The 17,173-nt window shown below is 40.9% G+C and overlaps 1 protein-coding gene across 8 annotated transcripts in view; it reads left to right on the top strand.

The window, feature by feature from the left end:
* DCDC1 (doublecortin domain containing 1) overlaps positions 1–17,173 on the top strand; it is a 271,410-nt gene that overhangs the window by 36,684 nt on the left and 217,553 nt on the right. For all 8 annotated transcript variants that reach the window (XR_014000680.1, XM_081163132.1, XM_081163133.1 and 5 more), the window contains exons 6-8: positions 2,688–2,893; positions 4,433–4,526; positions 15,896–16,062. Coding sequence is in view for 7 of the 8 variants with exons in the window: in XM_081163132.1 (XP_081019258.1) it covers positions 2,688–2,893; positions 4,433–4,526; positions 15,896–16,062 (467 nt within the window). In the remaining variant the exon portion in view is untranslated. The remainder of the gene's footprint in view (positions 1–2,687; positions 2,894–4,432; positions 4,527–15,895; positions 16,063–17,173) is intronic.

Raw genomic sequence — 17,173 nt, 5'->3', positions numbered from 1 at the left:
GCCTCCCATGGCCTAATAGGCATATAGGCATGAACCCTCAAGGAGTGAATTGAGGGACAGTTAATCAGTGAGGTTGACTATCCCAACCAAGCTTTCTTCAGCACCTTGGTGTTCATGTTGGCCAGGCAATAGCAGCAGCACTGGTTGAAAAGTCCTTGACTCTTGAGGCAGTTGATGAGAGACATCAGCTCAGGTTTAGTTATTCTGGTACTCAAAGAAGCCCTAGGGAGCTTCAATGGCAGTGTTGGTGGCAGCAGTGGGAGAGGCACTGCTGCAGAGGGTGGCCAAGCTCTGCTGCAAGAAATAATGATGGTGGCAGTACCTGCTGCAGCAGCTGGGATACTGAGCAGCAATGAAGACAAATGGATTCAGCTTCATCCTTTAGCGTTTTGCGCAAATTCCTTTGCAACACTTCAGTTTAAAGAAAGAGCTGCATGTCTGAAATGTATAGAAAAATATGGAAGAAACAGAGCATAGCAATGCACATTTCAAGATTACAAAATGCAGGTGCCTTTTGTAGCTCTAAAATATATCAGTCCTAGTAGAGGAGCCAGTGACCAATGATATACATTCAACAAGATGTGAACAAAAATCCAACCCAACATCAAGTCTAACTGAAAGTAGTAGTACCAGTTAATAACCTAGGAGGGGCTGGTGAAACCGACCCTCGCTGAGGATGCAGTCAGAGGGGGGCACAAAAATCACCTATCGGATGATGGAGTGTATGACATTTTTGTGTGTGGCGATGCACCACTGCTTTCGTGGCAAAATCAAACATGGGAGAAGCTTTGCATCCTTCTCACACTGCAATACAAAGGCGTGCTTTTGTTTGGTTTTGCCTTTCCTCCTCACCTTGCCCTCACTCAGAATGCTTCAAGTACTTGGGTCATGTAAAATGTTGTAATTTCTAATGTGGCTATTGTGGCAAAGTGAGTGTGGGTGTGGGTGGGTGTGCTGATACAGCAAGCGACCCTAGGTACTTCTTTGCTCCACTTGCTTTCCAAAGGCCTTAGTCATGTTTTACGTTAGCTGGATCAGAACCACAGGGTGCTATGAAAGCTTTTAAAATGTCACAATCATGTTTTAGCCCTAGCTAAAAGATATAGTGAAATTTATGCATTTGAATCAACTGGAAAAAATCACTTGCACCATCCTAAAAATTGTTTGTCTATCTTAACTGAAAGTATGATTACTTATTTTACCGTATAAGTTGTTCCTATCCTTCTCCATGTGTATTAAATTCACATTTCTTTGCTGCAGCTTAACGTTACTGTTGAATAACTATTGTGCCTTTACGTGTGTGTTGTATGTGGAAAGATTTAATATCTAGCGCATCGTAGCAACAAAGGGAGTGCTTTGAGATGAGGATATTAAAACTCACTCAATTTCCACTCCCTTTTTGACAACTGCAGTTTTTCCATTTTAGATTTTTTGGACTTTGTTATTGCTTTGAAGATGAAAAGGCACCCTGGAAACAGCAAATTGTTATACCCATTTGTGCAACAACCTTTTTACCTCCCATGCCCAGCTCCAAAATCTACTCCAGAGGGTCTTTACTTCCCAAAGAATCTGTGTGTTCCTATTAGAACTGAATAAAGTAACTATTCAGTTTTTGTCATGGACCTAGTGAGGCTTATCAAGTTACATTTTCAGAATTCTTCTGTACACTTGTACCTTGGATCCCGAACGCCTTGCGAATCGAACATTTTGACTCCCAAACGCTGCAAACCCAGAAGTGAGTGTTCCGGTTTGCAAACGTTCTTTGGAACCTGAATGCCCGACGGGGCTTCCAGTGCTTCCAATTGGTTGCAGGAGCTTCCTGCAGCCAATCAGAAGCCGTGCTTTGGTTTTCGAACGTTTTGGAAGTCGAACGGACTTCCGGAACGGATTCTGTTCGACTTCCAAGGTACGACTGTATTCCGTTTTAAATCTATAAGACTTGGGGGCAAGAACAATAGCATGCCCACTTTTGTTCTCTCCTCCCTCACCCAGCTTGATAAAAGGTGTTGAAATACTGTGGCTTTTTCAGCATATTGTGTTTTGGAAAGCAGTGAGCCCAAACTCCTGGGATTGTTCCCACCCTATTCTTATTCTTTAGATTTGTATCCCAACTCTTAGCCAAATTGGTTCCCAAAATAATTGGTTAAGAGTTAAATACGTAACTACTATTTCAAATTCTAGATTTTCTGTGATGTTATGTAGGTCATTCAGACTTATAGAGGAGAATTAGGAAGTGAACTGTTAAATGGATCATTTGTGAGATACATTGTGCATAGTGTGAACCAAAGCAAATGCAGGTTAAGAACCGGAGACAAGAACCTTTGCTTTTATGAAGCAAAGGTGATGAAAAGCATTTATTTTTGTAGATGGAGAAGTAAAATGTTCCTCTCTGATCGGTTACAGAGGCATGCTAAGGTGAATTTTAATTATGACTAAATTGTGGTATTACTCTTTCATACCCTGAACATCTGTTCCCTTCAGGAATGATGATTTATGCAGGCTATCAGTAGAGACAGCTTGCTACAGCTTATGTCACGGTTTGTGGGAAGATGGGGTCGTATTTCCAAAAATATCAGCTTTTATATGGATACCAGCCAGTGTGTTATTAAGGTAATAGGGGAAAGGGAGCACGATGTGTTCGCTTTTAATTCTGAAGCCAAATATTGACTTTACCTTTTCCCTTCCAGACCATCTGTTGTTAACGAAGAAGGCAACTTGGACACTGAATGGCCTAGTCTTTCCTAAAGGTATCAAGAGGAGAGAAACCAAGCCTGTACTATCCACATGTATGAAGACACTTACAGAGAAGCCCACTGTCAGATTTTTGGTGTTTAAGAACTGTATGGGGCAGGATGGTTATGAAATATCATCTCCCCCAGACCAGAATGAAAAGGTAAGTTTGCATGTGGCAGAGCACAAATATGTGAAATATATCATTCCCCTAATGCCCTTATATTACTTATTTATCCATTTTACTTATATGATTGCAATAGAGATTCAGCAGCAGATTTTATTTAAAAAAATATACCCACACCCAGTTCACTGGACTGATGTTATTATGCATTGCAGTTATTGTTTTTGTTTTAATTAGGCCATTATCTTCCATTGTTCTACTCTGGAATTGCCCCCATTCATGTCCATGTAACCACTTCAAAAAAGACACAGTAATTAAAAATGCAGAACATCATGGTGGCTTTTTTTTTTTACTGCCTTGGTGTACTTATTATGCCCATGGGGTAGAAAAGATGAATAAATTTGTATCGGTCAAGTTATAGAGCTTTGCAAAGACTTTATAAGTACATATGCTTGGTTTTTTTAAATTTGTGTGGAGGAAAAAAGAAAAAAACAAGAAGGTAAAGAAACTTGAAGGAATTACATGATATGGAGAACAGCAGAAAGGGAATGGAGAATGAAGATTTCAAGAAAGTAGAAATGGTAGCTTCTTAGGTCTTGCCTGGTGCAAAGTGAGAGAGGTAGAACAAAACAAAAGCCTAAAACTTTGTGTCTCTTTGCTTAAGCAAGTTTACTTCTTTTTTATACTCTTTCCCCTAAGCAAAATATTAGGGTAGGGATGAACAATATGTTTTCATGAAAGAAATAAGATTCTATTGCAAGGACCCCAAAGTTACCACTTTCCGTATTCTTCTCTTCCTTGGCCTGACATTTTTCTTAGTTAACTCCAACTGTCGTTTGGTAATATGGTCCCTTTATAGCAATATTTGGGGGATCACATGGAAAGGGAGACAAAACAGTTTGCTTATTCAGAACGAGAGCAGTACAGTGTGGGAAACATTGGCCTCTCTGCCTCAGGGCTCATCCACACTTTTGCCTGACCCATATTTTGATTGTATTGTGTCTTGATTAATTTCCTCAGGTCTGGGAGCCTTTCTTGTTCTAGGGCTGTGCCGTGTCAAAATCCAATCTTATCCACTGAATCAGATCTTATCAGATGTGTGGAAAATCTGAAGAGAGCTTTTGCTTAACTGAGCTTCAGTTCGGGTAAGATTGGGTTTTCACAAGGCACAGCTATGGACCAATGAGAAAAGTTCTCAGATCCAAGGTAATTAATAAGTGCACAGTATGATCAAAATACAGGTCAAGCAAAAGTGTGAAAGAACCTTTAGTTGGCTTTGGCTGACTGGCTAATGAACATTGTGACTTCTACACATTCACTATGTGATCGCTGATTGGTTGGTATCACTTGAGGAATGTAGAATCAGCAGAAGAAATAAGTAGAAAGAGGGAACCTTAGTTGTGAACTGCCACAAATAAAGGTAGAATTAAGGGCACATGGCAGCCCCTACAAAATCATTACTTTCTCCCTAGAAAACAAACTGTGTAACCATACAGTGTTGACAAAATATTTTTTATTCTTTTAAAAAAATCTTCTAAAGTTTTCCATATTTAGTGAAACTATTTTTAATTTGTGAAGTTTTTAGATGCTTGTACCATGAGACTGAACCTTGTTTCACCAGCAAAGTATATGTATAATATGCATGGAGAAAAAATTGAAGATCTCTTGAGTGGTAAGTAGAAATTACTATACATTTTGCAGTTTTTTATTACTATAAATGAATGTCATGCATCAGCTACTGAATATATAAATGTGTGGAAAAAATGAAGGCAATTGGAATTACTGCCTTATATTTCAAAAGCAGGCATACAGGTATGTATATTTATCGATATGAACTTAGTATCAATAATTATTATTCCACTATGCTAAAAAAGAAGAGAGCATTCATATGCAGAAGTCTCACCCTCTTTGATAATCCATAGCATCTGATTGCAGCCTTTTGTGTTTCAGTCTTGATTTTAGCCTGGCATTTTAAGCTTCCTATGAACTGATATTTGTGGCTACTTCTTAAGGTCAGGAAAATAGTTTTTAGCCAGGGTAGCTGATGAGGACCTAAGCAGAACCCTACCAGATCAGACTGAAGGTCCATCTAGTCTCATATCCTGGTCTCTGTGACCAAGCAGATGCATTGGGAAGGTGTGCAAACAGGACATGGGATCGATGGCACTCGCCCCATTCATGTTCCTCAGCAATTGGTATTCAGAGGCATTCCACCTGCAGTACTGGAGGCAATAGTCAACTGTCATGACTATTAGACATTGATGGCCTTATCCTCCATGAATTTGTCTAATCCCCTTTTAAATCTCTCCAAGTTGGTGGCTATCACTATATTTTGTGGTACTGAATTCCATAGTTTCACCCTCTGTTCTGAAGAAGTACTTCCTTTTGTTGTTCTGTGTTCAGCATCATTTGATGACTATGGGTTCTAGTATTATAAGAGAGGAATAAAACCCTATATCCATTTTACCCACACCATGCATAGCTTTTTCACACCTATCATGTTCTCCAGCTATAGTAACTTTTCCTCATATCATAGGGGAGCTGATCCAGCCGCTTACTCACTTTGATTGATTTCCCCTGTCCCCTTTTCCAGCTCTACAATATTCTTTTGGGTTTGCAGCAACTAGATTGGTATTGGCAGCTTGGTTTTGCCTTCCTTGTAGCCAGAAGGCTGCAATTTGTGGCTGGTCTTGCTGGACAACCCAAAACATCTAGTTCCAGCACCCTACCTATCCTTCTTGTCCCCGATCTCATACTGCGACTCCGTATGAGGTCATGGACAATCTATGCTCTTCTTTCCAGCTCCAGGTTGTATGGGGTGTGTGTGAAGCCTGCAATTGCACTGGCCTTTGGAAGAGCTTGGCAACCCCACACCACTGCAGGGATGATTCTCATCTTCCTCTCCAGTGCCAAACCTAGAGCTGAGACCGGGAAGGCTGGAGTCTAGTTTTGTATGCCAATGCCTTCTATGCACCTTGGCAGCCCATTGCTGAAACACCAGACTGAGCCTTCATCTTTGGCTCAGAACTGGAAAGGGGGCAAAGAATCTTACCCATGGATAGGCAAACTAAGGCCCGGGGGCCGGATTCGGCCCAATCGCCTTCTAAATCCGGCCTGTGGACGGTCCCAGAATCAGTGTGTTTTTACATGAGTAGAATGTGTCCTTTTATGTAAAGTGCATTTCTGGGTTATTTGTGAGGCATAGGAATTTGTCCCCCCCCCAAAAAAAAAATAGTCCGGCCCCCCACAAGGTCTGAGGGACAGTGGACCAGCCCCCTGCTGAAAAAGTTTGCTGACCCCTGATCTTACACATTGCTGTGGTACATTTCTGAGCTCATTGCAGCTTTGAAGACTATCTACATACTTCCTCAGCTCCAAATAGGAGAGGATGTTTGGGGTTTCTTTTGCCATTCTTCTCAGAGGTGATCCAGGTGGAAATGAATCCGCAACCTGATTGGCCTACAGGTGAATCCCGGAATTAGCCAATCACCTGGGGCCCATTGTGTAAATAATGTATATAAAGCAGACTTTCTGGGGGAATTTCCATTCCTCCTCATCACTATAAGCTGAATAAAGAGCATGAAATCCACTCTCGACTCCAAGTATATCTCATGCAGTATTAAGGATTGTGAGCAGAATTGTGGATTCCTGTTTGTAGTAACTCTTGAAATACATGCTCTTCAAATTTTGTGTTACAGTTCAAAGTTTGCTTTGTGGCTGCACCTTATTCTCTTGAATTCCCAGCCTATTTGTATTAGGGAGGCATATACATTTTACCATTTTCAGTGCCCGCTTTTGTTTATGCAAATCTATCCAGACATGTAATTTTATTGTATACATTTGTGTTTGTTTGATTTTTTTTTAAAAAACTGATGTTCCTATTTAATGAATATTTGATACCATTTTATGTAAACTACTTAGACTTTGTTATTGAACAGGATATAAACCTTGCTAAATAAACAAATACATTTTATTCTAAGGTGCAAAAATAGAATGTATCGCTAACTAGCTTCTGGCAGTCATACTTAACTGATGCTGTTGATCCTGTTTTACTTTAATTTAACAGAGATTAATTATGCATGGCTGTTTGTCACAAAGCCGTGGAAGCAATGAGTAGTTTGGGACACACATTCTTTTTCAAGTCTTCAGAAGCTATTGGTCAAAATTAAGCCAAAGTTAATCAAGTTTAGAACCCATTGGTTTAAATGGTAGTGTTGGGCATCTGCTTTCATTGAAATTAGTAAGACTTAAGTGCTTGGCTGGACTGTGCTCATTGTTGTTTCATTATTAAATGCAATTGCTTCTGGTTATTTGCTTTTAGTTTCCTTGATCCATCACTCTTTGAGTAATACCTTAACATGTTGCAGTAGCCAGCCACCAGTGAAAAATGTCACTAGTTCATAGCATACCTAAGGCTAGCATAACAAATTTATTTGCTTTGAGGCTTAAATAATGGTGACAGAGTTGTTTCAAAGTTATAGTGCTGAATGATACTTTTATTGCCGGAGTTATTGAAATATATTGATAATACAAGGAGTGAAAAAGAATTGAATACTAAAGTTGAACACTATTTTTGTTTGTATAGAGAAAGATGTATAAATATCCTTTCTACTTTGACCTGTGTAGACTTTTTCTATAACATTGTATGTACAGTGATAGAAGTAGGAAAGAGGCATAAAGTCTATTGGAAAACTACCAAATGTCCCCTGCAAATGGGCCCTATTCAGAATCAGTAAGCGTATGATGAGTGATTTGGTTTTGAATATCGCCTTTAGATTCCATGCTGTTACAAGGCCAGCCCCGAACATGGCAACTCTTATTTCCACACACAGTACCTCTTCACTCTCAATTTAACCCAAAAATCTGATGAACCCATTACTCCATACTTGATTTCATGGAACAAGGAGTAGATATAGTTACAAATGATCAATCACAAGCCGTGAACCAAAGCAGCAAGGCATTAACAATTCACACCATTTTGGTCCACTTGCTCAAGCAGAAGATGTGGCAGCATATTTAATACACAGCGACTTCACTCAGTTTTAGAAAAGACATGACTCATGTTGCATTTTAGAAATGAAGGAATTTTATAGGATTTCATGCTCGCTACCCATCTGGGTGTCAGAGTTCACGAACATCTAAACAATTAACGTAACCAGGTACTCTGTAAAGGCCACAAGGGACGAGTATCTAAATTAAATGTTACTCAAGTAAAGTAAAAAATGACCCAAGAAACGTTTCATCCCCAATAAAGCCATGTTCTGTTAGATTGCATTATACAAATCAGCATCTTGTTCTGCAGTATTGTAACACTGTAGACCCCACAGGCATATGCCGTCAATTTAATGGGATCAGTGAAGAAGCAAGGCAGCTGTGAAAGATTGCTTTAAGTACAGCAATCGTGTGCTTGTCATTCTGCTCAATAGTGGAAAAATCCAAATTCGGGTAGGCATCAGTATTTAAGAGAGTGAATGCTAAAGCATCTCTCATAAGTACCTTGGGGACAATAAGATTTGACATATAACACATAAACAAAAGTACACAACAGCTGTTAGATTAGTTTTGTTTGAGTAAAATACGTCAGGATCATTTAAACATAGCATGTGTTCCCTCCATCACTCAGGCTGAGTCTGCAGACCACACTTTTGAATATTGTACACCAAGGGCTGTGAGTCCCACAGTTGCATCACTATTACCAAAACAGTATGGGGAAAAAAATCATCCAGCTAACTGTATGCTTGATTAAAAACTCCCACCAGTCACACAAAGAACAAAATCTTCTTTAAAAAATCATTTAAATCTATTTGATGAAGGCGGCGGAAACCAAATGTTTATTTAAGTTTTGATTGAATGCCCTACATGGATTTTTAAGATGCTATTTCAACATTATTATTATTTATCCAGGCTTTTGTTTTGAAACACATTTCTTATTAATTTTTTCTACTATTGCCCATAAGAGCACCCTGAGATATAAGTTACATTAAGAGGGCTGAAAAAGATAAACTTGGTGGTATCTGGCAGCTACTTCAAATATGTGATGTAAGGGGCCACAAAAAGAGACTAACAAGAATAAGAGAGTGGTAACCTGGTAGAAGGGTGATTATAATTCTTATACTGTAGTTTTTAATCTGTTGTTGTTTAGTCGTCTTAGTCATTTTGACTCTCCATGACCCCATCAACCAGAGCATGCCTTGGAAACTCTCACTTTCTTCTCTAAGCTTCTCCTTTTTTATGTCCATGGAGTTTTTGTGGCAAAATACTGGAGTGGTTTGCCGGTTCTTTCTCCAGGTGGATCACATTTAGTCTAAACACTCGGCTATGACCTGTCCATCTTAGATGGCCCTGCACGGCATAGCTCATAGCTTCTCTGAGTTATTCAAGCCCCTTCGCCACGGCAAGGCAGTGATCCATGAAGAGGAGTTTTTAATCTAGATACGTACAAAATAACTCAAATAGTTCTTAAGGAAGGCTGAAAGGTTTTCACTGTATGACAGTAGGCCATAGCATCTGAAGTTGCTTTCTTCCAGTGTGTGATATAGCAGAAGTATCAGGTCAGCGCCATTTCCCCTCGTCACAAAGAGGTCATGAGCCCCGCAATCCCAACTGGCTCAGGGCTGGGTTGGCAGTTGCTGTCAGAGCAGGAAGAAGAGGGGAGGGTATAGAGGACTCCATAAGCAGGGAGAAGCCTGAGGTGATGTCAGCTCTGCTCCTTTGCCTTTAGAAGCTGGGAAGCTCCTTGTCCTGCAGAGATTCCCTAGCAATGGAGGAGAGCATTGGACAGTCAGGAGGTGAGGAGCCAGTGGGGCTGACCCCCATCACATCACCAATGGGAGGGAGAGCCACACCCCTTGAAGAAACATGCACTTCCAAGAGCACCGGCATGTAGAGAGAAAAGAGTCTTGAGTGAGCTTTAATCCAGTCTCTGATGCTGTTCTGAACTCTCTAATAGTGCTTTTGGCAATTTGTATCTATATCCTGACCTGAACCATTCTAAGCCTTGACTGAAGCTTTCTTACTTTCTTGCATGTAAGAGCCTCTGTCATAGCACATGGGACGGGAGTTTTGACAACTATTATCCAATGCTTTGTGTGTTTAGTTCCTCTGGTACAACAGGACTTGCATTTCTTCCCCTCTGCCCACATTCCCAAAATCTGTCCCTGATGGTCCCTCAACCCCCTGCCGCTGATTTTGTGGGAGAAAGTGTTGTTGCATTATGGAAGTCCGCTGAAGCAGTAGGCTAACAGTCTGGATAATGGTCACAGTGTGTGTCTGGCTCCCCCCCCCCACACCTCCAGTCTCATAATTCAAAATAGTACTTTTCCTTATTTGAATTTTAGTTGAGGGAATGAGATGGATTGTATTGGCTTTTATTCCCTTTGATTAAACATGCTGTGGATCAACTTGTCTTTTTAGAGACAATTATTTTTCTTCTTAAATAGAAAACTTCCTGAGAGTTCCCAGAACCTCCAAAACCATGTAAAATGGACTTCTCAAAACCAGATAGCCATCTCTCTATTTATAGAGTATACCTTTTCATATATTTCTTGTCATATAGCAATACACTTGCATTTTCCTACTTTTCTAAAATGGTTACAAACCAATTTATTGTTTAAACCTGCTTTCCTCATCAGAACAATAACTGGTTTGTGCCTTAAAAGCACAGTCTTGACAGTTCCCATAAATGAGGGTGATTTTTCCAATGCACTTCCACTACTAATGTCAACATTCCCACATCAATTTAATCTTTCATTGGGGACTGTTAAAATGTTAAGAACACAAAAAAAGAGCTTACTGGATCATGTCAGTGGCCCATCTAGTCCAGCATCCTGTTCTCACAGTAACCAATCAGATGTCTATGGGAAATGCACAAGCAAGACCTGAGTGCAGCAGTACTCCTGCAGCTTCTAGCAACTCCTATTCAGACGTATCCTGCCTCCGACAGAGAAGGTAGAGTGTTATTTGGTCTTAGAATTCTACCTTGGTTCAGGTCAGGAGTGGATCTTGGGCTTAATGCATTCCAGTTCCAAGCACTTCAGGTAGAAGCTAACTAATGAACTGGGAGGATCCTGTATTTATTTGAACATTTCTTACTGGTGAAAAAGAACCTTCCCACATTTATATAAGTGCTCGAAAGGAAGGCTGTTTCACATAGTAAGCCAGAATTTCACAGATCACTTGTAACCTTCATCCTGTGCAAAGCAGACAAGGAGAGACCTGTTGCGTTTGAAGTTACCTACCTGCCTCCCAGTAGAATCCCTGAATTCAAACAGCATTTGAACAGTTTTGTGCATGTTTTGGGGGGAAAGTGTGAGCATGTGAGGTCAGTCAGACAGTAAGTGATAACTTTCAGCTGCTCTGACCCAAATATGATTTGGCGCTGTAGCACTTTCACTTAAGATAACTTTGTCCAATAGACTTGAATGGATAGTTTACACCTGGTATTCTGAGTTGTGATATTTGTATCACGCTTTTTGATACAATATCAGGTGATTTAAATTTTGAAAGTTATAAAAATGTTCAGGGTGATTTACAAAATTAAAAGAATAAATCAATAAAATATTTATAACATAAATATAAAACAAAACAGAAATGGAAACATAAAACAGCAATAAAACAGGAGGGGTTTAAAAGATCTTGAAAAATATGACTCTAAAATGACTTCAGAGTAGCCTGGTAACCCTATTCCACAGATGGGGTCCCACAATAGAAGGGCCTCTCTCCAGTTGCCTCACTCAGAGGAAGCTACTGATAAAATCCTCATTGCCTGAGCCAAATTGATGTCAACATGATGGTCCTTCAGGTATTTGGGTCTCAAGCCGCATAGGGCTTCAAGTTAAACACTAGTATTTTACATCATGCTTGGAAATTAACCAGGAATCTTGTTGGCACCCGTCTCTTTCAGGAGACAATGGAGGAGTGCACCTTTGGGGGTGAGGTCAAGCTGTTGAAAGGTTGTAGCGCCTGTTGTAGCTGTTGAGACCGAAGTGGGAGAGACACATTTTGTTGCAGCTGGGACCGATGAATGCATCCACTTGTGCTGCTGCAGAGGCACCATGGCATGACCTGTCTGTCTCCAGGCACAGGAGGGACATCCAGCATTTCCAAGACAAACAGAGTCTGGATACTGTTGACTATGTCAGAGTCCACTTTTTGCTGCGAGTACAGTTCTGGATAGTACTCTGCCCATTGCTTTGTTGCTGTGGTCTGTGATGATCTCTCCCGAAAAGGTTTTCAGCGGTGCATTCTGCTGGGCCTCACTTGCCTTTATCACTTGCCTTTCTCCATGTAGCAAGAGTCTTTTTGCAGGGTGCACACTTGTAGTTGAAGAGAGGCTCACACTTTGCAGCAACAGCAGGTTTCATGTCTTTTATGCAGGCCTCAAACCACTCAGGGATATGTTGCTCTCTTTTGCCAAAGGAGGACCTGGCTGTGTTGTATGTAGAGTGCCTATTGGATGTGGTTCCACCTTGCTTCCACACTATCTTTGGAGCAGTTCAGTAGAGCTTGTTTAACAGAATCAGAGAAGCATTCACAAAGTTCAGCTCCGACTATTTATGCTTTATGCTTTGTACTATCGGCCTTCTTTGGCTGAAGATGGATCTTGCTCACTACCAATGAGTGATCCATGTCACAGTTGGCACAGAAATCAGTGGTGTGGTTTAAGTTCAGGCATGGTCTTCTCAACACCCCACAGGGATCACAGCAAATTTGAGAGGGAGCTGATCAGCACTGGCTGCTGCCCACACAAGTTAAAAGGGAAGCATTGGGGCGGGTGGCAGCATCTCAGGGAGCACTAGAGGGAGTGGATGGCCACACCAATAGGTGCTTGGAGAAAATAAAAGTGATGATGGCTGTCATTGATATGTGGGTGTCATTTCTCCATTGGCTGTGTGGTGATCACACAGGGTGCCTGGACATTTGACGGTCTATTGATCCCTGTGCCACCACTGTGCCCGCTTCCCCACTGCCACCAACCTGTTACTCTCGGGTACACACTGAGTCCAGACAGTTATTAAAATTGAACCAAATAAACAAGTTTATTTTATAAGCGTTAGCAAGTTTATGGTTTCTCAGATAAAATTCTTGTCAGTTTCTTAACTTTAGTTTCTTTACCGGCCTATACCTTCCTAATACCTTCTGACTAATTATCTCAACTGTTTGATTGACTCCTCTTAACAGATTCTCTCACTCTCTCACATCAGACTAACCCAACCCACAGACTTATCCTCTCTCTCTCTTCTCTTACTCCAGACTGACTTCTTAACAACTCTAACACTAACTCCTCCCCTTGGGTTCCTATTGGTTAGTCATTTTACACTTAGTTAACCCTTTCCTTATGACCCAGTTTGATGTCACATACCTAGGAGGGCAAACGCCACAGGCTTCATCCCTCCAGTTCTCTGCAGATAGGTGGCACACACAGCCAAAGCAGGTGGATTTCACCCAAACTCATTAACTGATGAGCAAAGGGTTAAATTATGACCTGACTCCTGCAGAGACCAGGACTGAAGTATTTGCTCATCATGAGCAGAGAGTTTAGTCCTGCTGAGTGCTGCTTCATCACCTCTGTGAAGAAGCACCTCCTCAGCAACCCCCCAGTCAACTGGACATGTAGGTGCGATCACTCACTTGTCAGTCACCTGACCTCATTATGACATCAGATGATTGATATGTGAGTCCCCACCTGTCAAAGTTGGCCTGCAGGGGTGGGTGGGGGAAACTCAACTGGAAAATTTTGTATCTTATGCAGCTTGGACCACAGTCTCTCTACCTGTCCAATTGTGTGAATGTGTATATAATTACCCCCATTGGTTGCATTTTGTGATGCAATCTCCACCTCAGGTGTTCCTCTAAACCCCCCACCCAACAAACTGAAATTTCTCTGTTCTACCCCATGTAAACAGTCAGTTGTTTTGTCTGGAAGAAAGCTCTGTCTCTCATATATGTGAGTATTAATAAGGGTAAGACCCACCTATAAGTGAGGTAGCACAAGAAAAAACACACCCATCCCCCCTGTCTGATCCCTATTTCCTCTTGTGTTTTTGTACTTTGATCCTAACACAACACTTCTGTTTTGAAGATCTGGCTTCTGGTTGGTTCCCTGCTTGCAGACATGGAGGCTTTGCTTCTAGTGACTTATTGCATGGTTCATGAAGCACACTGCTGGGTGTAGGAGTAAGAAGGAGGCAAGGAAACACCTTTGGCCATTGGTGACTGGAGAGGTTGATTGTCTCACCTCACACCTCCCTGCCCCCTCTCATAGTATCATGGGCCCCTCCCTGATAAAATGTTGCTCGTGGCCAGGGAACATAAGTAAAAAGCAGTTAGTGTCACAAAACAGGATTTCTGGGAGGGGGGGAGGGAGTCCAGAATTACCACAAGATTATATTGCTTTTCTGTAACTTAGTCTTTAAACTTTTGAGGCTATTTATGGCAATAGGAAACTAGATCAAGACTGGTCACATGGTAAAGAATACTTAAGCAGAAGTAAGTAATCTAGAGTGCAGCCCCGCTCACTTAGAATGAAGGAATAATATGTGTGCAGCAAGCATGTGCAGAGTGCTTTTCACTTAACCCTCGAGAAACTGCAGTCTCCCCGACCACACACATTTATAGTGAAGAAGCAGGACTTATAAAGTGAAGACATTTCTGTCTCACGTGAGCACACTAAATGCCCAGCACTTTTCTCTTTAGAAATAAGCATTGATCCTCACCTATTGCCCAAAGGTTGTAACCACAGAATGCAGGTATTCTGTTCTCCTTCAAACACAAATCCACTCTTAGTCCCTCACCCTTTCCCTCCAGCAACCCTTCACAAAGCTAGATTCACCTCCCCCTTCCTGCCTTCTTCTAATTATAGGAAGACTCTCCTTCTCCCTCAGCCTTTGAGCTTAATTTGTGCCAAGGCTCACCAGGATTCAGTGTAGGAGTTCCCTGCTGAATCAGGTCAGCTGGAGGGCAAGCATCTGCATGGGGCAAACTGCATTTACAAAGAGGCCCTTCTGGGGGCAGCACCCTTTGGGGGTGGCGGCAGCAGCTGCTGCGCACAGATCCTTCATTCCACTAAAATTCTGGGGAAATTCATAAGTTTATCAGAGTGGGGTGGGGTGGGGTGGGGTGGGGTGGGGTGGGGATTCACCCACTCCTTTAATTTATGAGCACACAGGTTAATAAAGTGAAATAAGCTTTCTTCATATTCTGAAATCTGCTAGTATCTGTGATGCAGAGCCAAGGGAGAAATAAGCATATTTTGGCTTCAGGATTTACTGATAATAATAAAGAGATTGTACCACACAGTGTAGTTAAGATACCCATCGTTACTAGTGTAAAAACATTTGCCTACCGTCTGAAAAGTTTGGTCTGTTTTTCAAACATATTTTAGGAAATGATGATAGAAGAGAAAGCATATGTTGTCACCCAGTGCCTTACATGCTACATACGTGTTGTCCTGCTCTCCACTCCCCCATCAACTTCAATCAAAAGAACAGCAATGCTATACTAAGCAGATTTATTTGTTTTGGAAGTTACTTGCTTTGAATGCAAATAATAAAAAAGATGATAGTAAAAATTTCTTTATAAAACTGTTTCTATTTTAGTAATTATCAGCCGTGTGAAATGCTTGATCTATAAACATATACACTCATTGACAGGAAGCACTGCTCTGAAACAACATGGAGCTTGCAATTTTATCAGGACAATGCCAGTAGATTTCAGCAAGGTTGGTTCCAACTCATCTGTGATAAATGAGAAGATAAGGCAATCAGTGCACACCATGACACTCTGTGCAGCTAGTTAGACACACTTCAAAACTATTCAGGTGTGCTCACAAGGCTTATGAGTCTTACATGGGGGGTGTCTCAATATAAATACATCCTTCATGGTGGCCACTCGAAATGCAGGATCTGTTTTTCTAAGACTTAACCCAGGTCAGATATAAATAATAGATGTTAAGAGTTGTGGGTTTGGGGATGCATTTCAGACTGTGTGTTTCAGCTGGGTCAAAAGAATGCCTTTCTCCCCCTTTTCCTTCCCCTTGTATAGTTCCTCTGCTGGACAAATGCCTGCAAAATTCCATCACACCTCTGCGAGGACCTCTTTGGGTCTCTAAGGGAGAAGGTTTCAGCCCCTCTGGAGCAAAGATATATATCCAAGGAGTACTGTTGGCCTTGCACCGGCGATTAAAGTCTGCTAAAAACTACTGTGATCAGGTGAGTTATCCCACGTCTTTAAACAGCTGCTTTTTCTTTGATATGAAATGCACTAGTTGTAGTAAGGCTGTGATTGGCACTGTGTCATAAGGAAGGCTGGCATGTATTACATGAGCTCTTATACGCAATAGGTAGATGAAGTATTTCTCCTGTAATCTCAAAGCCAACAATAATGGAGTTAATTGTGTATGCCTTTCATTGTGTTGTATGCCTAATCTTTTTGTGCTGCACTTCTCCTTCTAAGGAAATTATATATAGCTATTTAGGATAGGGTCACTAATAGTGAAACATCTGCAGTTTCTCAGAATTCATTTCACCCCCCCCCCCATGTAGAAATAACTAGAACTGAAATATAGTTAAGATATGTTAGATGTAAAATCATGTAAACATAACATTTTTCTTAATGTTTTGTCATTTTCTTAATGTTTTACTTTGAGGAGCAGCCTTCAGCAATTTGCATGAGAAATCTGTTAGGCATCTAAAATACATTTACATTCTATACCCAGCACAGAGATTTATTTTGTGTGTGTATGTGTGTTTATAGATGAAAGGCATTGAATGTAGTTAGTTTGCATTTGGTCTGCACTGCAAGCCAGTATTCTTTTTAACCTTTTAGAAATATGTTTTAATGCATATTGGTGCTATTGACCTAAACTGAACAAATTTTGTATGCCTTTTCAGAACTGTTAGTTTTAGTATAGTTTGCTTGTTATTTTTTTTAAGTGCTTGAAATGCTTGGCATGAAAAATTATCAGAGCAAGAATTAATATTGCATCTTAAACTGAGATTTACAAGATATATTGGGTCACATACTAAAAGATGAATGCATCATGCTCTCAGTCTTCATGAAGGGGGGGGGGAGGAAGCGGATGTCAGTCATGCTGTTTATACAGCACCTCCTGCTGTTAGGTTCATAAAGAGAAATGATCATTTACTTTGAAATAAACTGTTTTGTCCTGAGCTGATGGGGATCTACAACAAGTAATCAAGAATACAGAAGCAGGCAAAGGAGCCTTCTTTCAGCAAATGCTTGACCCATTTTAATACTGGTGGAGGGGGTGGGGGAGGAACTACACTTGATCCTTATTTGGTCCTTATTTTTAAAGTTTTT

This window comes from Podarcis bocagei (genome assembly GCF_964188305.1).
Source record: "Podarcis bocagei genome assembly, chromosome: 1".
Classification (NCBI taxonomy): domain Eukaryota; kingdom Metazoa; phylum Chordata; class Lepidosauria; order Squamata; family Lacertidae; genus Podarcis; species Podarcis bocagei.
The sequence above is the reverse complement of the archived record's forward strand: the minus strand, read 5'-3'. Positions and strand labels throughout refer to the sequence as shown.